The sequence below is a fragment of the Caretta caretta genome, chromosome 1 (assembly GCF_965140235.1).
Source record: "Caretta caretta isolate rCarCar2 chromosome 1, rCarCar1.hap1, whole genome shotgun sequence".
Taxonomy (NCBI): domain Eukaryota; kingdom Metazoa; phylum Chordata; order Testudines; family Cheloniidae; genus Caretta; species Caretta caretta.
The window spans coordinates 297,586,307-297,608,955 of NC_134206.1; the positions used below are offsets into that span (position 1 = coordinate 297,586,307).

The following is a 22,649-nucleotide window of genomic DNA, read 5'->3' on the forward strand; positions in this document are numbered from 1 at the left end:
GAATGCACAGTATTACACTTGAGAGTGTGTGCTGTTGTTTCAACTTCGTAAAGATTCTGCATGTTGATTGGCTTGCCATTCTATCTCATTTACCAAAAGAACCTGACCCTGCAAATCAGCTAGTTAGGTTAAAGAACAGCGTAAAGTAAATGTAGTACGGTTACCTGTGTCCTTTGCAGACAGAAGGATTAAAAATCCGCGGTCAAAGTGTTCTTAGTCAAACACTGTAATCGGAAGAGGAAATGACACAATGTGAATATATGCTTATGTTACTGATTCCACCAAGGACTGGAAAATGGTACAAAATCAAACTAGCCTTATTACATTCTCCATACTGTTATACCTTGCAGCCCTCCTCCTTCCCTTACAAGCCACTAGAATTTAATTCAGATAGTTCAGCAAATTTTCACTTATGTGCAGAATTGATTTATAGCTATTAAAAGCTGATTGTATGCACATTACACTGAAAACACAGAGCTTGATTCATTAGCAAGTGTTCCTTAAAGGACTTTTTTGCAAGAATTCTCTTTCAGCAGTTAGGTGCATATTGTAAGTTTAGCTCCAAATGGGGAAAAAAAGCAACAACCCAAACAATTGAAGACATACCATCTGTTAGGTGCAGCTACCTATTTATTTTAATAACTATCTATTTTTATTTTAGCCAAGAAAGCATCTACAGTAGGTTATTAGTCCTTAAACATTTTGTATGCAGTTTCTTGGCATTACTGAGGGTTGGTCAGCTGGGCTTCAATACTTCAGTTATAGAGCAGAAAATAACATCTCTAAATCTCATGGGCCTGATCCTAACAGACCCTGAGCACCCCATGTGAAGAATAGAGTCCTCCACTTTAATATTTGTCTTCAGTGGGAGCTAAGGCTGCTCAGCACCTTGCAGGCTTGGGCCATAATAGGAATATGGTACTTGGTCCCAACTTTATATTGCAAGTGGTTTGGGGAAAAAAGGCATTAAACTACCCATACAGTTAATGAATTGGCATCCTTATTGACCAGGATTAATATTGCATATTTAAAAAAAATCTCTGCTAACGGCATCATTTTTCGGTACTTTTGACAACTGGACTATCTCAAATCTAGTAATAGATCTTTCTCCATGGGCATTATTTTACTATAGGACATTTTCATTCTGTAGCCGCTAAATGGAACAATCTGAGACATGTAGCAGACTATGAAATTGAATCCTTTGGTGTGTTTCTTTTTTTTTCTCATTGTCACTATAGAGTTTATTCTTGTAGAAATTGAAAACCAAGAGTTGTTAACACATATGGATTTATGAATTGTTATGAGGGGTCCAAATCTCTCTCAAATGCAATTGTAGTATTATAATAAAGTTAAACCCTTTATTCAGGTATCTCTATCAGAAGTAATTTTCTCATACAAACTGATAGCTCTTACAGTTTACATACTTTGGGGCCCTAGACTCCAGTGATTTATACCTCTGCTTTAAGTAGATTTTTGTGAACTACACTAAAAATATGTGCAGCATAAATCTCCTATGTAAATTACATGAAATCACAAATTATTAATCTGGATTACACGAGAGAGTTCATTTTTCTATGGTTTTCAATGGACAGTGGTTTTCAAACTTTTTCATTTGCAGATCCCAAAAAATTTTTGAATGGAGATACAGACCCTTTTGGAGATCTTAGACACAGTCTGCGGACAGCCAGCGGTCTGTGGACTATGGGTTGAAAACCACTGCTTGAAGATATTTGGGGATTGTTAACATGTCTGAAAAGGTGCATATAATAAGGGGTTTTCATTAATTCATAAATATTTACCTACCATGTTGAATAAATGTTGGTACACAGTTAATTTTGACACCTGACAAAGTAATCTATCAAGTACTGACTTTCAGATTTTAAGGATAATCTAAATAAAAGATTTGCCTTATTTTATTAGAGCACTGTTCCAGTTGGGTCCAATATCCTGACTCCCTTAGGAGCACTATGAAAACTCCACTGGCTAATTTTGCCATATTGTCCATGGAATGGCAGTCCTCTTTGACCCCTGCACTGCTAAGCCTACACTGTGTTTTGTGAGACTTGATTACTTATATATTAGTTTCAAAAGAACAGATAGTTTCTCCAGTATAATCAGCACAAACAGACCTGCCCAGAGTAATGGTGCTTGGTGACCAGGAGATTGGCAGTTTCATATTCTGGGAGTTAAATTTAATTTTTGTCTCTTTAACATGTTGGAATTCAGAGCATCCTAATATGGTCAAAAATATGTAATAGCACAAAGGTCCAAAGGAGAATCCCTTTGCCTACATTTGAGATTCAAGTAGAAAGCTGTGATGAAAGCCTATAGAGGCTGGGCGTAACTCTTGTTCAGGAATGTGCCAGAATCATGTTTTGCAAATGAAAGGAGGCCAGAAACTGATTCACACTAGAGTCCCTTTGCCTTACTCAGGCAGCACACAGAAGAGTCGTACTGCTGCCTTAAATAGGCAACTGAGGATTCCCCCACTGGTCGGCATAGAGCTGGCAATATGTGCTCCGTGCCTTATCCTCCCAACATAGGTTGCGCATCCCGGGTAGAAGGGCATGTGGTCAGAGCATGGGAGCAGGCAGTTACACTCAGTGCCCATGGTTTGTTTATTTACAAAAGGCCTGATCATCTGGAGCAATGGGTGTGTGAAGCTTCTTGTAACCCCAATGGGAGTTGTGGACACACGTGTGGAGGCAATCAATTGTGTGTATAAATGTGCGCGTATAGCATTGGGAGTTTTGGTCTCAAAATACTTTTTCCCCATCCATAATATATTCTCTCCTAATGTGCACATTATATTGATTTCACCAATATTTTTCTTCCCTTTATTAAAAGTTTTTTTTAAAATGTCAACTGTATAGACTATTTGCCCCTCTCTGCATGTGTAGAATGCCCATTTGTGTAGAATGCCCATTTACACTAATAGGTTTTCCTAGTTATTGTGCATTCAAACATCCCAAAGCAACAATAGACCCCTATGCAACCCCTGTCTAAAACAGAGCAATACGGGAAAGCCTGGAACACTGTCAGTCAACCAGAGTTAATATTGGACAGCACAAGCATCCTACTAGGATTTGCATGTTGTTCTATACCTTATTATTGTAATTATACACAAAAATATCAATTCAGATTTAGAATGACTGATCATACTTCCATTGAAGTCAGTAGCAAAATTTCCAGTGAGCAAAACCAGGCCCATAAACTTTGCAGGAAGTCTATAGAATTGCTAGAGGCAAGAGACAAGCAACATTACTTCAGTTGGTTTAATACATTAAATTTAGATACCTAAGAAAAGTTCCATCCACTCCAGGTTAATAGAACAATTATTCTCTGATCTGAACACACTCAGGGCTTGCTTCTGCCACCCACATTGAGTTGCAGCTTACTCCATTACTTTGAGACTTCTTGTAAGCTTTTCAGGGCAGAGATTCTTGTTTATTATTTGTATTGCCTAGGAACTCCAATCATGGACCAGGATCCCATTGTGCTCGGCATTATAGAAATACAGAACAAAATGTGTCTGTATGACGTGTGGCACTAAATAGGCCCCGATCCTAATTGGAATATATTTGTAGTATTAATGCTAAAATAATGGACCCCTAAGCATAAAAACTGCTGGCCTGACTGTCAGAGCTTCTGAGAACTGACAGCTGTCGTTAACTGCAGATAGGGTGGTGTGTGCCTTCCCCTTCTGAAAACTCTCACTGCTTGTATTTTTGTGCATCTTGATAGATGATTCTGTTGGTTTAACCTTAGGCTGGGGTTTTGTTTTTAGTTCTTCGGTCTTATCCTGCATTTCCTGTGTATACTCCACTCCCAGTGGATTCAGTAGGAATTTTAAGTGCATTAAGAATTCGTGATTGTGGATGGAGAAGATTTCCCATGTGTGTCTTTCCTTTTCCCCTCTCTATCTGTTGGAAATAAATTGTTTATATTGCTAGAAACTGTTAATGCAGTTAAGCCATCTTGTAGATGCAACCCTATGTCACTCCATTCTGCTAGTGTCCCAAGGCTAAAAATGAACATTTTGATGTAATTTCATTTGAGTTGCTTCATAATTTATTAATAGTTTAATTAAAATACCATGGATGTCTGCTACATACAGGGTGTTATATAAGCCACAATAGAAAAGACAAGAAATCATAAAAAAGGCATTTTAAAAGAAACTTTTTGCCTCTTGGATACACCATGTTAAAGAAAAATGGACCAAATTTTAGCCTGGTATGAAAACCTGGATAAGTTTGGCTCAGATTTCTGTGGGTTATAAATTTCTGCATCTCCTCTATTCACATTTACAAAATATTTATTTTCAAAACAATAAACATGTTTGTTTAGGGATGCAGAGTACAACTTTTATAGGTACCTCTTAAAGCTTAAAAACATGTTTCCAGAATAATGAGGTAAGCTTTTTGTAAGATTCCAGTATTGCCAACTGAGAAGTCAGCATTTACATTCCAGTTGGTTGTCTACTGCTGATGTCATTGCATTAGTGCTGCCTGGTCAAATTGCAAAGACAGGAAGCTTATGAATTGATTTAGATTTTACATGGTTGATTGCACACTCTGATGAATTCATTCTTTATATAAAATACATATCTTAAATATTTTCCTAGTAAAATGTATTATGAAAAACCTGCGAATTGTTGCTTCATTTTGATCATGTGACATCTTGTTCTCTAAATTTGGCTCTGTAGGACTCAAAGTTGGGCTCTTTGTACTCTGCTAACATTATGTGCAAATTAGAATGAAGATCTACTCCACACTGTACTGTTGTTGTTTGTGTTTGGATTTTTAATAATTTCATTTTTACAGTTAGTTTCTGGCAAGCATACACTCACATACATGTGTGTGTATATCAGCAAAATGCCCAACACTCATTTTGGCGATCTTTACAAATTTTATATTGAGAGGTTTCGAAAGTTGTGTTTTAATCCATTGATAGCAAACCTTTTAAATTGAAAAAAAAAACCCCCAAAACCCGAGGAGTACTTGTGGCACCTTAGAGACTAACAAATGTATTTGGGCATAAGCTTTCGTAGGCTAAAACCCACTTCATCGGATGCATGCAGTGGAAAATACAGTAGGAAGATATATACACACACACACACAGAACATGAAAAAATGGGTGTTGCCATGTCAACGGTAACAAGACCAATCAATTAAGGTGGGCTATTATCAGCAGGAGAAAATAAACTTTTGTAGTGATGATCAGGATGGCCCATTTCTAGCAGTTGACAAGATGGTGTGAGTAACAGTAGGTGAAAAATTAGCATGGGGAAATAGTTTTTACTTTGTGTAATGACCCATCCACTCCCAGTCTTAAGTAAAAACTATTTCCCCATGCTAATTTTTCACCTACTGTTACTCACACCTTCTTGCCAACTGTTTGAAATGGGCCATCCTGATCATCACTACAAAATATTTTTCCTCCTGCTGATAATAGCCCACCTTAATTGATTAGTCCTGTTACAGTTGGCATGGCAACACCCATTTTTTCATGTTCTCTCTGTGTGTGTGTGTGTATCTTCCTACTTTATTTTCCACTGCATACATCCGATGAAGTGGGTTTTAGCCCACAAAAGCTTATAGCCAAATATATTTGTTAGTCTCTAAGGTGCCACAAGTACTCCTCATCTTTTTTTGCTGATACAGACTAACACGGCTGCCACTCTGAAACCTTTTAAATTGAGTAAACCTTCTGTAAAGAGCCGCTCTTTTTAAATAAAATTAATTGTCCTTTGATACCATGCAAGCTCATTTTTATAGAAGCCATAAGACCAGGGTTCAGGTCTCACAAGACAGCTTAGGCTCATATCCAGTGTTGACATTTTATGTGGTAAAGTTCAGGAGAGCTGCATTGTTAGGGGTGCCATACTTTGGATGAGATATTAAAGGTACCATCTGTCCATCTATGGAGAGGTAAAAGACCCTAAGGTACTTACTTAAAAAGAACAGAGGATAGCACTTGTGTCCTAGAAAATATATCCTCTTTCATTAAAACAGGCTCTGATGTCCAGAGCTGTGTGTAAGCTATTATTGACCATAATATTATGGCTGTTCTTGCCTATTTGTCACTGTACTACTAATATGTAACTAGTTATTTTGTAAGGTCTTTGGATTTAGAGTGCTCTTTAAAACCAGAGTCTATTCTTAATGATTTTCTGTTTCTTTTTTAGATACTTCAAGAAATGTAAAAGCATCCCCAGAGACAGCTGAAATCTTTTTTCAGAAGTTAAGAAATAAATATGAATTCACAGTTTTGGTGACTCTAAAACAAGCCCATTTAAATTCAGGTGTTATTCTTTCTGTTCATCATTTAGATCATAGGTAAGTACTGCCACCTGTATTTCCTGTATTATTCATATACTACTAAATACAAATGCATGCCTTAATTAAATCAGAAAAATAAGCTCAAGAAAATGACGTAAGGTTTGTTGTGCAGAAGATCACTTTGAAGCAGCTATAGTGTAAGGAAACATGCACTATGCAAATTCATAGATATTCACAAATCTAAATCTGTCAACAGAATGTGGAACAACTGTCACTCTTCAAATGTCTCCTGCTGCTAAGGGCATAAAAAGCCATTTTGCTGTTGTTGGTCATAACATTATATGCCAGATACCCAGATGGTGTAAATAAGCATTGCTCCATTGTAGTCAATAGAGCTATACCAATTTACACCAGCTATGGATCTGCCCTATAACTGTAATAGTTAACTAGCTGGCTCGTAAGTTTCTAAAGATAGTAAAAATTTCCTCTGGGTTATGGACATACACCTATAAAAACTGGCACAGTAGTTTGTAAAGAACCCATTTTAGGTTTGAAAGACATGAAGCATTTGAGATTTAATTCTTTCTGACAGTATAATCATTGTTTGAGATACAGAAGGGATATTCTCTGTTTTCTGTAGCAGCTATAGCTACTGAAGCTAGCCAACCTCTGGTTCTATGAAAGGGTAAGAAGGAATTTTAAAAACCTGTAATTTTTTTCTGAATAAATTAGTCATCACCCCGGCAACAGACCTTCTCTCCCTCCAGTGTGTGAACCATTACTTTTTTTTCTGATATATTACTGTAATGTTTCCCTACTTGATAGTTGTGCTATTAAATGAAACAGTCATGTGTATATATATGATTGTAAAGAGGCTGATTATAAAGGAAACACTTTCATAATAGGATTACTGTTACTGGAAAACCGGTATATTACTAAATACAAGGGATCAGATTTCAATATCATAGGAGCAATTCTGCTTCCCTTTCTTTTCCAAACAGTCCCAAAACTTGGAACTAATTTGAGGTTTACATTTTTTTTTATTAACTACCCATCTCCCCCATTGTAGCAGGACCAGCTGTCGCCTGAGTGCTTCCTCATGGTCTGGGGTCGCTCTGTGGTGCTCTGCCTTAATTTTCCCTCTCAGGTAACCCAAGGACTGTATGCTAGGCTCTTTTGCTTCAATAATATGCCTCCTGTTCTCTTCCCCACCCTTCAGTTTTAGTACTTCCTCGTGTATCATGTCCATCATTTGTTTGCAAAATTTCTCTGGATAGCAATCATGTCTTATGTTTGTTTCGGGAGGTGCCTAGCGCACCTTTGGATAATTAAATAATAATGATAATGAAAAGGATGTGTGTGTTCATCTAGGCCAATGAAGGATAATAATGTTATAAACAACAGTCAGCACAGATTTGTCAAGAAAAAATTTTCTCAAACAAACCTGATAGCTTTCTTTGACAGGGTAACAAGCCTTGTAGATGGGGGAAGTGGTAGATGTGTTATATCTTGACTTTAGTAAGGCTTTGGATACTGTCTCACTTGAAATACAACCTAGATTGAGCTACTATAAGGTTGTGTATAATTGGTTGGAAAACGGTTCCCAGAGAATAGTTATTGGTGATTCACAGTCAAGCTGAAAGGGCATATCAAGTGGGGACCCAAAGGGATCAGTTCTGGTCCGGTTCTGTTCAATATCTTCATCAATGATTTAGATAATGGCATAGAGAGAACACTTACAAAGTTTGCGGATGATACCAAGCTGGGAGGGGTTCCAAGTGCTTTGGAGGATAGGATTAAAATTCAAAATGTGCTGGACAAACTGGAGAAATGGTCTTAAATAAGTAGTATGAAATTCAATAAGGACAAATGCAAAGTACACCACTTAGGAAGGAACAATGAGGTGCACATATGCAAAATGGGAAATGACTGCCTAGGAAGCAATACTGCAGAAAGGGATCTGGGGGTCATAGTGGATTATAAACTAAAGATAAGTCAACAGTGTAACACTGTTGCAAAAATAAACAAACATTCTGGGATGTATTAGCAAGAGTGTTGTAAGCAAGACACGAGAAGTAATTCTTCCATTCTACTCCACACTGATTAGGCTTAAACTGGAGTACCGTGTCCAGTTCTGTGTGCCACATTTCAGGAAGGATGTGGACAAATTGGAAAAAGTCCAGAGAACAGCAACAAAAATGATCAAATGTTTAGAATACATGACCTATGAGGGAAGATTGAAAAAATTGGGTTTGTTTAGTCTGGAGAAGAGAAGACTGAGAGGGGACATAACAGTTTTTATGTACATAAGAGGTTGTTACAAGAAGGAAGGAGAAAAATTGTCCTCCTTAACCTTTGAGGATAGGGCAAGAAGCAATGAGCTTAAATTGCAGCAAGGGGGTTTCAGCTGGACATTAGGAAAAACTTCTAACTGTCAGGGTGGTTAAGCACTGGACTAAATTTCCCAAGGAGATTGTGGAATCTCCATCATTGGAGATTTTTTTTAGAACAGGTTAGACAAACACCAGTCAGGGATGTCTAGATAATACTTAGTCCTGCCCTGAGTGCAGGGGACTGGACTGGATGACCTCTTGATGTCCCTTCCAGTCCTATGATCCTACGATTGTTCCATACATTATATCTTCAATTGCTTTGTCCAGTCTAGTTTTAAATATTTCACCGCTTCCCTTGGGAGAATATTCTACAACCTAATAGATCTTTCTGTCAGGAAGCTATAACAATGGATTCTTAAATGATGGGACCTAATTCAATGGCCACTAAAGTCAATGGGAGTCTTTCCTTTGACTGCAATGGGCATAGGATTGGGCTCAGCACAAGCATACACAAGTAGAATTTGTGAACATAAAATTGGATGTTTGCTAAAGCTTATAATATATATTCACAATATTAGGAAGTAAAAATATTATCAATGCATCTTAGTGATATTTGACTTGTGTTTAATTATACTGAAGTGAGGAATGACTTAATTTAGTACAGTATTGATGAAATTGAGATTAAGGCTAGCACCTTTAAATCTCATTAAGTATCTTTTATGGTTTTGATATTTTTTATGAATGACAATAAAGGTAATTGAATGTATGAGTTAAAAGGAAACATTTATTCTTGATAAATGTAGACTACTGCTTCTTCACTATCAGATTTTAATTTCTCTTTGCAGCCCCCTCCTCCTTGTACAGAGACTTGTCTTTAACAGGCCATAAATTCTTAAACAACTTTTAGCGAACTCTCTCTGTCATACAAATGTTCACAGTCAGAAGGAGAAGTAACCATGTAAGACATGATTCTCCACTCCACTTCATCAGCTTTACATTGCAGATTATGATTATGATTATTAATTATTAGTTATATTATCATAGTGCCTAGGAGTCCCAGTCATGGACCAGGACTCTATTGTGCTGGGTGCTGTAAAAAGATGGTTATTGAAGTCAAAAGAATTAAACTGGCATCAAACCGGGGCAGAGGAGAATCAGTCCCAGACCGTCTTCATTTTTTACAAAATTCTGTACCATCACTCACCTCTTTGCAGAGATCAGAGTGGAACACCTACAGGCTGGCAAGGGAGAATGGAGTTGGAGATGGCCAAGAGAAATAAATAATCCGTTAATCAACAGGAGTGGCTTTGTCCATTTTTTAAAAATTTATACAAAAATTCTGTTTGTTAATAAACTTTTTCCTTTCATTGAGATGGCAAATGAAAAGAGAATTTGAAGAAATAGAGAGAGGCATGTTTTCTGTATTAATAATTTAGGAAATATGTTTAGATATCTTTTCTAAACATAAACCACACTAACACGCACAGGTCCAGAGCCTCCACTGGGGTAAATCAGTGCAGCCACAGTGACATGCTGATTTACACTGACTGTGGATCTGCCCCAATTGTTTATTACCATTTGATTTTGATTTATTTTTTCTTTAGACATTTTAGATGGTTTTCTTGATTTATTCCATCCTATCCAGTCCAGTGTTGTTTTTCAACTTTTTCTTTTCTATTTTGCCAGTACTATTTTGTAGGACACCACTTCTTAGGACTTCTAGAGTGGGTCCAGTCCTACAAGGTTCTGCATACTTCCTGAGAGATGCTGACTGCCCTCATCTACTATTGAACACTATGGAAACTAAGGGCACTCAGCACCAGACAGGATAATTCCCACTGTGATCTCACTCTTGCACCTCCATCTTGCATTTGGATTCATGTGGCTGAATCCTTAAGCCTGTACAATCCCATTGATATCAGTGGGGCTTCATATAAACACAAGCCTCTACCTGTGTGGATCTGAATGCAAGATCAGAGCTACTTGATGTAGCTGTCCTTTGTGGCTGTCGCCATGTAAGGTTCTAATCACAGCTTTCAGAGGGATGTATTAGGCATATGGTCATCTTCTGTTGTTTTGTCAGCTAAAGGGAATGACACGCTTTCATTTTTCTTTTAGCTGGCAATTAAAGTTCTCAGTATTTACATTTCTTCCTTCCTTCCCCTTCTATGGTGACTATGTTTTGTCTGATATTTACTACTTTCAAATTGGTTTAAACTGATTTAAAAGCTGAAGTATCTAAAAATATCTGTTAGCTGTTACTTCCTAATCTCCCTGCTTGCACCCATGATTAGTCTTTTTTTCCCACTGACCTGAAATTACTGGAGAGTTCAGAAAATGGCAAGCTTCGATGCAGTTCAGAGGTGTACTTTAGGAAAAAAGCTATTTTAGTGTCAGTAAATCAGAATTTCAGAACTATAATCATAGAGCTGAGTGGCAGGCAGCTAAATACCTGTCTTTGGGAACATTCATGTACTGTTATAGGTATCTGAGACATTTAAGTTACAAATGCTGCCTTTAACTGAGGAAATCATCTGGACTGTACATGCACTGCTGAAAACGGATTTTATTTTACAATAAGACTAAATATTTTGAATGATGTTACCAGAGTTGTCATCTTCTTTCACATAGCAGCTTGGAAAGCAATATTAAGGTTGATGTCCAAGCTTGTAATTCACTCTATGGTTTCTGGTGACGTGGAATGAATCAAGGCTGTCCCTCCAGAGAAGGATCTTAGAGGGCCAGCGGTTCACTAGATATTCCATGATTTGGATGTCTTCTCCACATTCTCATATTGGACTACTCTTCATTTTCCACTTGTGTAGTAGGTAATTGCAACACCCGTATTAAGTTCTGATGACATTTGCTGTGATCCAGATGTTAAGTGGCATGGTGAAGCTGGGTGGTTGGTCTGTGGGATCCATAATCAGGTCTTGATTCTTGACCCTGTTGTTTCCCCACAGCCTCCACTACTTGTCTTTTAGTGATAGTCCAAAGGTGTTAAGAGCTTTGGTTAGTAACCAAAAGGAGTTCTAAATTAAAGTGGCATCTTGGGGGGAGGGGTTGGAGATTGTCATAGATGGGCAAGTCTGGGCTTATTATCACACAGTTGTATTCTTGTATTATTGCTGGTTATCTTTGGAGGGGATGGAGGTAAGATATGCCTGTGAGAGTTCCCATAGGAGCATTCAATCGCATGTTAAAAAGTTTCATATGTACTCTACCAACCCTTGCCAGTACAAAGTATTCAGCTGTTGAGAATATGAGCGCCAAGGTGGCTGCCAACAATGGGCGAGCAGCTGATCCTGACTAGTTTGTGTCTGATTATTTTGTTCCTAGCCTTTATCTTTGCAGCGGTCTTTGTCAGATATTGGTGGTATGTGGGGCTGTGAGCCAGAACCGCACAAAAATCTTTCAGAAAATCCTCATGCTTGAGTTTGATGTCACAGAAGGTGACATTGAAGTATTTCTTTGCATGGTGGGTGCTCAGGTGGAATGTGAAGACAGCTATTTTTTGAGGGTTTAGTCAGTTTCCATAACCAGTAGTACTCCACTACTTTTGTCATATCTGTGAGAATGCATCCCAGTTGGGTGAAAGTGCTTGCTTGGATGGTGAGCATAAGATCATCTGCATATCCAAATTTCTATGACTGGGCCAATGGCATGTCACTAATTTAAATATTAGAGTGCCAAGATAGATCCCTGTGGGAGCCAGTTGTTCTGTAAGCGAGCTCTGCTGGTTTGTTCCATTAGATGTACACATCATGTAAAGGTTGCCATCTTCCTCCCCTGAACCAAGTGATCCCTTAAATCTGAGTCCAAGAGAAAACAGGCACTGTTAAACATTGATTGTTGAGCTCTTGCTGACTGCCTCTTCACCTGACTTTTGAATTAATCTTTCAGCTTCGTCCTGAATGAATCAGCAATTTGATCATTTTAATCAGTGTCAGGATTCTATTATATGTTAGGTCCCAATGCTCCATCATAGGTTTTCATTTAATTGGCCACAATGAGAAGGCGTAATAAGCCTTTCCTCACTTTATGGCTATATGGACAAATGCTACAAATGTATTCATTTATCTCATTTTTGCATATTGAAGGCCTTAATGATAGAATCATTTGATTTTAGTTTAATCATTCTTTTCTTCATTTAATGTTTTTAATGCCATGAGATGAAGCACTGAAATCAATGGAATAGTGAAGCCAGGCATTCCTGAAGCTTCAGTGTATATCTCTGCCAATGTATTTCGTTCCTGCCTTAAACAACTTTTTGTTTTCACAGTTGTTGGCCTCTCCAGACCATATACTGCCACATGTACTGAATTGTGCCATGATATGATTGGAGAATTGCTAACATAGTTCCTATTTTTAAGAAAGGGAAAAAAAAAGTGATCTGGGTAACTACAGGCCTGTTAGTTTGACATCTGTAGTATGCAAGGTCTTGGAAAAATTTTGAAGGAGAAAGTAGTTAAGGATATTGAAGTCAATGGTAAATGGGACAAAATACAACATGGTTTTACAAAAGGTAGATCGTGCCAAACCAACCTGATCTTCTTCTTTCAGAAAGTAACAGATTTTTTAGACAAATTAAATGCAGTGGATCTAATTTACTTAGATTTCAGTAAGGCGTTTGATACCATGCCGCATGGGGAATTATTAGTTAAATTGGAAAAGATGGGGATCAATATGAAAATTGAAAGGTGGATAAGGAATTGGTTAACAGGGAGACTACAGCGGGTCCTTCTGAAAGGTGAACTGTCAGGCTGGAGGGAGGTTACCAGTGGAGTTCCTCAGGGATCAGTTTTGGGACCAATCTTATTTAATCTTTTTATTACTGACCTCAGCACAAAAAGTGGGAGTGTGCTAATAAAGTTTGCGGATGACACAAAGCTGGGAGGTATTGCCAATTTAGAGAAGGACCGAGATATCATACTGGAGGATCTGGATGACCTTGTAAACTAGAGTAATAGTAATAGGATGAAATTTAATAATGAGAAGTGTAAGGTTATGCATTTAGGGATTAATAACAAGAATTTTAGTTATAAGCTGGGAAGTTATACATCAATCAGAAGTAACGGAGGAGGAGAAGGACCTTGGAATATTGGTTGATCAGAGGATGACTATGAGCCACCAATGTGATATGGCCGTGAAAAAAGCTAATGCGGTCTTAGGATGCATCAGGCGAGGTATATCCAGTAGAGATCAGGAGGTTTTAGTACCGTTATACAAGGCACTGGTGAGACCTCAGCTGGAATACTGTGTGCAGTTCTGGTCTCCCATGTTTAAGAAGGATGAATTCAAACTGGAACAGGTACAGAGAAGGGCTACTAGGATGATCCGAGGAATGGAAAATCTGTCTTATGAAAGGCGATACAAGGAGCTTGGCTTGTTTAGCCTAATTAAAAGAAGGTTGAGGGGAGATATGATTGCTCTCTATAAATATATCAGAGGGATAAATACCGGAGAGGGAGAGGAATTATTTAAGCTCAGTACCAATGTGGACACAAGAACAAATGGATATAAACTGGTCATTGGGAAGTTTAGACTTGAAATTAGATGAAGGTTTCTAACCATCAGAGGAGTGAAGTTTTGGAATAGCCTTCCAAGGGAAGCACTGGGGGCAAAAGACCTATCTGGCTTTAAGATTAAACTCGATAAGTTTATGGAGGAGATGGTATGATGGGATAACATGATTTTGGTAATTAATTGATCTTTAAATTTTCATGGTAAATAGGTCCAACGGCCTGTGATGGGATGTTAGATGGGGTGGGATCTGAGTTACCCAGGAAAGAATTTTCTGTAGTATCTGGCTGGTGAATCTTGCCCATATGCTCAGGGTTTAGCTGATTGCCATATTTGGGGTCGGGAAGGAATTTTCCTCCAAGGCAGATTGGAAGAGGCCCTGGAGGCTTTTCACCTTCCTCTGTAGCATGGGTCATGGGTCACTTGCTGGAGGATTCTCTGGTCCTTGAAGTCTTTAAGCCACAATTTGAGGACTTCAATAGCTCAGACATAGGTGAGAGGTTTTTCGCAGGAGTGGGTGGGTGAGATTCTGTGGCCTGCGTTGTGCAGGAGGTCAGACTAGATGTTAATAATGGTCCCTTCTGACCTTCGTATCTATGAATCTATGATATGTAGTGTTTTTAGGCCTGTTTCAGTGTCCACCAGGGAATTGTCTGAAACCATGAAAGTGATTTCACCTGTGGATTAATCCATATTTGGACACAGGTTGCCAGAAGTGAACCCAGAGCATTAAGCCAGAGACTCCAGCCAGTAGGGGCAGAAGCAGCCAAAGAAGGGATTGCTGCAGTTTTGACTGGACTTTCTCTGTCCTGCACTGGGATTGGCTGTTTGCTCCAACCATCCCTCTTCCCCTTCCTCACACTTTCTTCACCTTGGCTTCACTCCACACCTGCTCCTCTGATCCTCCCCTCCCCTGCCTTGTTCCGCTCTTCCCATTCTCTACATTTTCTTTCCATTTAACTTATCCTATCCGAAGTAAATGCACTCCCCAAAAACCATGGAACTCACACGACATTTGCTACTGTTGTGTAGTTCGTGCTGCTTGTGTGTTGTATCTCTTCCACCACCCTGTGTCTGTCTTGTCTAATTAGATTGTAAACTGTTTGGGGCAGGGCCTGTCTGTTATGCGGTGTTTTGTATGGTGTGTAGCACAATAGGCTTGATCTTTAGGCACTACCATAATAAATATGATTAATAATAAAATAATTAAGTCACTGTATCATTTAGCCCTCTGTAACATGGTTCAAGAACTAAAGGTTCCTTGTTTTTCCAGTGTGATACTGCCTATATTTCTAAATCAGTGTGTAGTGTCTTTTCTTCTGCCTTCTGCCATCAGAGACATTGGCTTCCATTGAAAGAGAAAAGCTCTCAAGATTCAACATTTGCACCATTGTGTTTTTCTTTGTTTTTATTCTTTCACTCTAAAAGATTCCAGGGTAGGCACTGAATAAGCAATAACTTATTCCTTTAAATATTAAAACCATTTGTTAGTTACCCTATGCCAACAAGGACCAGTCCATTTCTGTTCTCCAAACCAATGTATGTTGCTAGCCTTTGGCATATTGGTATTCTTTGCTAAAATACATGAATGTTGTATTGTACCATAATTATTTTGGCAGTAGATCTCAATTGCTGTCCATGTACTGTAAGTGTGAAGCCTTCAAACTGTTGTGTTCAAAAGCTATCTGTTGCTTTTGCATTGGTTTCACCTAGAAATTTAGAATCCGATTGGGGCCAACCACGTTTTCTTTTTGATTGGGTTTGTATAGCTCTTTAAAAGCATAATTTCTTTGCTTTTTTCATTCATACTGATTCTTATTTTTGTAGTGCTGAAGAAGATCCTGTGAGTAAAAAAATTTCTACTATGGACACTGTCAGTTTGGATGAGTTCCTTCTACCCATTAATGAATGAACATCTTGTTTTTCTTGGTTTCGGAGATTGTCTATGCTTAAATCTTTTAATCATGTTTGCATCCATAGTTGGGTGAAAATGTTTTTTAAGTCAGTTGAAAGATTCTTGGTTTATATTCTGTTTGTCAAGTTAGGAGTGACCTTATCCTTTAACTGTTGGTTGTAAAGGATGTTATTAAATTGACTGATGACCTGTCACTATTGCCTATTTTCCTTTGCAGTCTAACCTTCAGTTAGTTTATACTTCTTGAAAATGGAAAAAATGAATTTTGACAACAGGATGTAAATTATTCTAGGTGGTGAATGCAACCACATTATAAACAGCTTCCTAGCAACTTCAGTTTAATTGACTGGGACAGACCATCTGTTGATGTAAATTGGGATAGTTCCATCTAAGCCAATGGAGATATGTTGATTTACATCAGCTGAGAATCTGTCCCACAGTGTTTATATGAGGCCAGATCCTTTAGTCCTTCGTCATTCCTTAAAATCAAGCAAAACTATCTTGACTTTAATGGGACAGTTTACCTGAATAAGAGTTGAAAGATTTATCCCATGTTGTCTGGAACTCTGAGAAATTTTATACATGAGGTAGGACGGTTGAACTGAGTGTTTTGGCAGCTTTCACTTTTCCTTTACTGACAGTTAGAAAATACTGCTGTAAACATACAAAATTTGTGTGTCACAGCAAGGGGAAGGAGATGTCAGAGGGCAATTTGTATACAGTGATGTAGCCATGTTGGTCTAAGGATATTAGAGAGAAAAGGTGGGTGAGTTAATATCCTTTATTGGACCAACTTCTGTAGGTGAGAGAGATAAGCTTTAGAGCTATACAGAGCTCTTCTTCAGGACTAAGAAAGGTACTCAGAGTGTCAGAGCTAAATACAAGATTGAATAGATAGTTTAGCATAAATAGTCAGCACATATTTTAAAGGACCATTCAAAGTGTAGGGGCCCATCACCACCCCATAGGACAAGAAGGGGAGTTAGTAGTTTACAGGTGTTATAATAAATCATAAATCCAGTGTCTTTATTAAGACCATGATTTTTAGTGTCCAGCAAAGTTATGAATTTAAGCTCCTAGGCTCATCTTTTGAAAGTGTTGTGGAGATTTCCTTTGAGGATGAGAATTGATAGGACAGATATAGAGTGATTGCTTTGTGAAAAGTTTTCACTCACCAGCAATATGTGATTTTGTCTTTTATCATTTTCCTGTGTGAGTTCATGGGAGAGTGTAGTGATTGGTCTCACACACACAGTTGTTGTTGTTGTTGGGGAATTTAGTGCACTGGATGAGGTCATGTGGAGTCATGTGTAGGACCCATTGATCTTGAAAGGTGTGTTTTGGAGGGTGTTGATCATTGTAGGAGTGGAGATATGTCTGCAGGGTTTGCATCTTCTGTTCTGGCAGGGTCTGGTGCTGCTCTGAGTTGGTGTGTCCTGGTCTATAGAGAGCTTGCTTCTGATGATGATCTTGAAGAGGTTGGGGGGTTGTTTGAAGGCCAGAAGAGGGGATTTGGGAAAGATTTCTTTCAAGATGGGGTGCCCATCGAATATGGGTTGTAGTTGTTTGATGATACCCCATATGGGTTCCAGTGTGGGGTGGTAGATGACAACTAGGGGTGTGCAGCTGGAGAGGGTTTTACTTCTCTATTGAAGCATCTTCTCATTGGTGGTCCGTTCTATGATACAATCAACTTCTCTGGTGGAGTGTCCTTGTTTGGTAAGGCAGTTTTGTATGTGGTAAGGTGTACATATCCCAAACTTTCTCTTTGGAGCATATTCTGTGATCTGATTACCTGGCTGTAGATAACCGATTTCTTGGTGTGTTTTGGGGGTGATTACTGGTTCTATGAAGGTAGGTGTGGTGATCTGTGGGTTTCTTGTGTACATAGTTGTCTGTAGGGTTCAATTGCTGACGCTGATGATGGTATCCAGGAAGTTGATGCTAGTGTGGGAGTGTTTCAGAGAGATTTTAATGGTGGTGGTAGTGGAGGTTGAATTCGTGGGGAAATCTATTATGTTTAAGTTGTCTGTCCAGAGGATGAAAATATCCTCAATGTATCTCAGCTATATCCTTGGTTTTGTGGTGCATTTGCCCAGAAATTCTTCTTTAAGGTGGCCCATGAAGATGTTGGTATATTGGGGAGCCATCCTAGTACCCATGGCTGTTCCCATGGTTTGCACAAAATGTTTGTTGTTGAATGTAAAATTGTTATGGGGGAGGATGAAATGGATGAGTTTGGTAATGTGTTTGGGATGTATATTTGAGGGTTGTCCAGTGTCTTGTAACTATTTGAGGCAGGCAGTTATGCTGTCATTATGAGGGATGTTGGTGTATAGGGAGGTGACATTCCTGGTGGCAAGAAAGGTGTTCTGAGGGAGTTGTTAATATTCAAGTTTCTGGAGGAAATCCATTGTGTTCTGGAGGAAACTGGCCCTTTGTGTGGTCAGTGGTTTGAGGATCATTTCTGTGAGACCCGATATTCCTTCAGCAAGAGTGCCGTGGTCAGATAAGATGGGCCTGCCTGGGTTCCCTTGTGTGTGTGTCTTGGGAAGTATGTAGAAGGTTCCTGGAGTGAGTTCATGGGGGATGAGTTTGTAGAGTTTCTCTTGGAGTTGTTTGCGGAAGGATTTAATGATATCCTTAAATTCCTGCGTAAATTGTGGTGTTGAGTCTTCTTTGCGTTCTTTATAGCAGATGGTGTTGGAGAGTTGTCGGTCAGCCTCGTTTAAGTAGTCATCACAGTTGAGGACTACAATAGTGCCCCTTTTGTCTGTTGATTTGATCACTATCTGCTCATTAGATTTCAGGGATTGTATAGCTGTCATCTCGGTAGTGGAGAGATTGTGGTGGATGTGATGTTCATTAAGGATTTTACAGTCAAGTAATGATCCAGAATGTGGTTTCATCTGCTATGTGGTGTCCAATCAGATTATTCTTTTTTCTTATGATTGGTAATTTGGCTTTTTGCTTCCCCTAATCTCTGTCTCACAATGGGGTAAAGTTGGCATGAGAAGGCTGTCACAGAGAGTAGAAGAGTTTATATTTGTTGTATATTGTTTTTCTACTTTTAAAAAATTTGATACGATAAATGTAATAATTCTCTTCCCTTCACCCTATAATTCTGGAAGGTAAGACAGGGTAGATGGCATTAGGAAGGAAACATTTGAGCCAGTGGGACTGCAATAGTAAAAGTACACAGAGAAGAAAAACATCTTGGTAAATGGGGTGAGTGGGGAGGAATGAGAAGAAAAGGAATGAAACACTCAAAGGTCCCTCAGTCTTCAAGTTCCCTTGATTAAAAATGCCATAACCAAGGGGTAGGTGCAGAAAACGAATTGGTTGTCATTCCTTCCATTGCACTTGCATTAGGTGTTATGAAATTATCCGTTAAGGCTAAGGCCATTATTATATTCTTCTCTGTCTTGCTGAACTGTCAGTCATTTCTTCACTGTAAGTAATTTCTTCCCTGGATAGTGCTCTAGGCAGGACAAGGAAAAGGGCAAAGCCATTGAATCGAAGTGACAGTATAGAGAGAGATGAGCGCAAGGGCTTTAATGAGATATTACTTATATACTTGGCATTTAGAATTTAGACTATGAGGATGTTTTGATTATATGTATTATCTGTTTTAGGGGAGGGGGCAGGTGAGAGAAACCCATATTTAATCCTTCATAACACTTAAAGTGCCAGCTACTAATTGGAAAATAGGGTTTGTCATCCTTAATGTCTCATTATCATGCCACATGTATCATCATGGAATACAATGAACTAATGTACTTAGCCAACTGTACAGTGCTGAATGTGGTGGTGTGGATTCCTTCTAGAACCTCACAAGCAACCTATGCCTGGAATAATAAGATTTGCTTACTCTTATTATTACCTTAGTTTGTATAATAACAGATCTCAATAGTCACAATCCCACCCATTTCAAAATCTAGTTGGAATATTTCAGTAATTTAGCTCAGTATTTCAGTTTATTTATTCTATACTTACTGGCTTTCATTTAATTGAGTATTGTCCTTTTCTTCATATTACAGGACAGAGTCAAAAGGTAAATTGATGGATTTTAACATTGTGTACGTATATGAATAATTTATGGAAATCCCTGGTATGAATCTATGCACGATAGACTTAATTTTTTTCAGTGTGGCTAGAACTCAGGAATTTTAAGCTTTCAGAATATTTGTCTAAAGTGTTTTGAGCTAAAGTATAATTTTTATTAATTGTCTGTAATCATAGTATAGCTATTATCCTTTATGGATCCCCTGCTAGAGGGTGTCAGAGCAAGACTTGCCTTAGTTAGTAGATAACATGCTCTTAACAATTTAAAAAACCCTCATCCCCAGCATTTTCTCTTTTCCAGACTATCTAATCCTAGTTTTTAAATATCTTTAAGTCTCACCATAACTCTAACCATCTCCATTTCCCTCTCTGAATCTTTTCAATCTCCCTTATAACACCATAAGATAAGGCGACCTCCCATGGACGCAGTTAGCCAGAATGGAGAGACACGGTGTAAGGCTGAGTATTATTATTATATTTTCCCAATTTTAAATCTCCCATTTTAAAATGCATACAAGCCTGCTGTTGTCTTTTATAACTTCTACCATACACTCAGCTTCCTGTGGTGGTAAGTCTTCCCAGAGGGACTCTACAGTGCCACTGAAAGCTTCCTGCTAGAGCCTGCTACCACCTAATGAGTTTTTCTCAAAAAGCTACAATCCCACAATTGAGACAGAAGACCATGTGTTTTAATAAACGATTGTGGTTTACAGGGGAAGTGAAAGCAGCTGTAAATCATAGAATCATAGAATATCAGGGTTGGGAGGGACCTCAGGAGGTCATCTAGTCCAACCCCCTGCTCAAAGCAGGACCTAATCCCCAACTAAATCATCTCAGCCAGGGCTTTTTCAAGCCTGACCTTAAAAACCTCTAAGGAAGGAGATTCCACCACCTCCCTTGGTAACCCATTCCAGTGTTTCACCACCCTCCTAGTGAAAAAGTTTTTCCTAATATCCAACCTAAAACTCACCCACTGCAGCTTGAGACCATTACTCCTTGTTCTGTCATGTGATACCACTGAGAACAGTCTAGATCCATCCTCTTTGGAACCCCCTTTCAGGTAGTTGAAAGCAGCTATCAAATCCCACCTCGTTCTTATCTTCTGCAGACTAAATCATCCCAGTTCCCTCAGCCTCTCCTCATAAATCATGTGCTCCAGCCCCCTAATCATTTTTGTTTCCCTCCGCTGGAATCTTTCCAATTTTTCCACATCCTTCTTGTAGTGTGGGGCCCAAAACTGGACACAGTACTCCAGATGAGGCCTCACCAATGCCCGTAGGTCCTTTTCTGCAGAACTGCTGCTTAGCCACTTGGTCACTGGTCTGTAGCAGTGCATGGGATTCTTCCATCCTAAGTGCAAGACTCTGCACTTGTCTTTGTTGAACCTCATCAGATTTCTTTTGGCCCAATCCTCTAATTTGTCTAGATCCTTTTGTATCCTATCCCTACCCTCTAGCATATCTACCACTCCTCCCAGTTTAGTGTCATCTTCGAATTTTCTGAGGGTGCAAGCCACACCATCCTCCAGATCATTAATGAAGATATTAAACAAAACCGGCCCCAGGACCAACCCTTGGGGCATTCCTCTTGGTATTGGCTGCCAACTAGACATGGAGCCATTGATCACAACCCGTTGAGCCCGACGATCTAGCCAGCTTTCTATCCACTTTATAGTCCGTTCATCCAGCACATACTTCTTTAGCTTTCTGGCAAGAATACCTTGGGAGAACATATCAAAAGTCTTTCCAAAGTCGAGGAATAACATGTCCACTGCTTTCCCCTCATCCACAGAGCCAGTTATCTCATCATAGAAGGCAATCAGGCATGACCTGCCCTTGGTGAATCCATGCTGACTGTTCCTGATCACCACAAATGGAAGAAAGGGGAAGTTGATAGTAATGAATATAAAGAAGTTAGTAATTGTCAAAAATTGATAAGGGAAGCCAAGAGATACAGGTGGAAATCTACAGCCAGCAGAATTAAGAACAATAAGGAGGAATTTTAAAAACATGGTAGTAACAAAAAGAATCCTAACAAAGGTATTGGTCCATTACTAGGTGGAAATGGTAGAATTATCGATAATAATGCAGAAAAGGCAGAAATGTTCAATAAATGTTTGTTCTGTATTTTGGGGAAAAACAGATGATATAGTCTCATCATATGGCCATGATGAACCTCTTTTCATTCTCTGGAGGATGTTAAACAGAAGCTACTAAATTTAGACCTTTTAAAATCAGCAGGTCCAGATAACTTCCATCCGAGTGGTTTAAAAGAGCTGGCTGAGGAGCTTTCTAAACCATTAATGTTGATTTTTCAATACATCTTGGAGCACTGTGCAAGTTCCAGAAGACTGGAAGTAAGCTAATGTTGTTGTGCCAATTTTTAAAAAGAGTAAACGGGATGACCTCAGCAATTATAGGCCAGTCAGTCTGACAATGATCTCAGGCAAGATAATGTAGCAGCTGATGTGGGACTTGATTAATAAAGAATTAAAGGAGAGTAATCTAATTAATGCAAATAATTGTGAGTTTA

General features: G+C 38.8%; 1 protein-coding gene across 2 annotated transcripts in view; it reads left to right on the plus strand.

Annotated features, from left to right (window-relative positions):
• The window catches only part of NELL2 (neural EGFL like 2), a 244,713-nt gene that overhangs the window by 24,848 nt on the left and 197,216 nt on the right, over positions 1-22,649 (plus strand). For both annotated transcript variants that reach the window (XM_048835991.2, XM_048835992.1), the window contains exon 3: positions 6,188-6,338. In XM_048835991.2, coding sequence (XP_048691948.1) covers positions 6,188-6,338 — 151 coding nt within the window. The remainder of the gene's footprint in view (positions 1-6,187; positions 6,339-22,649) is intronic.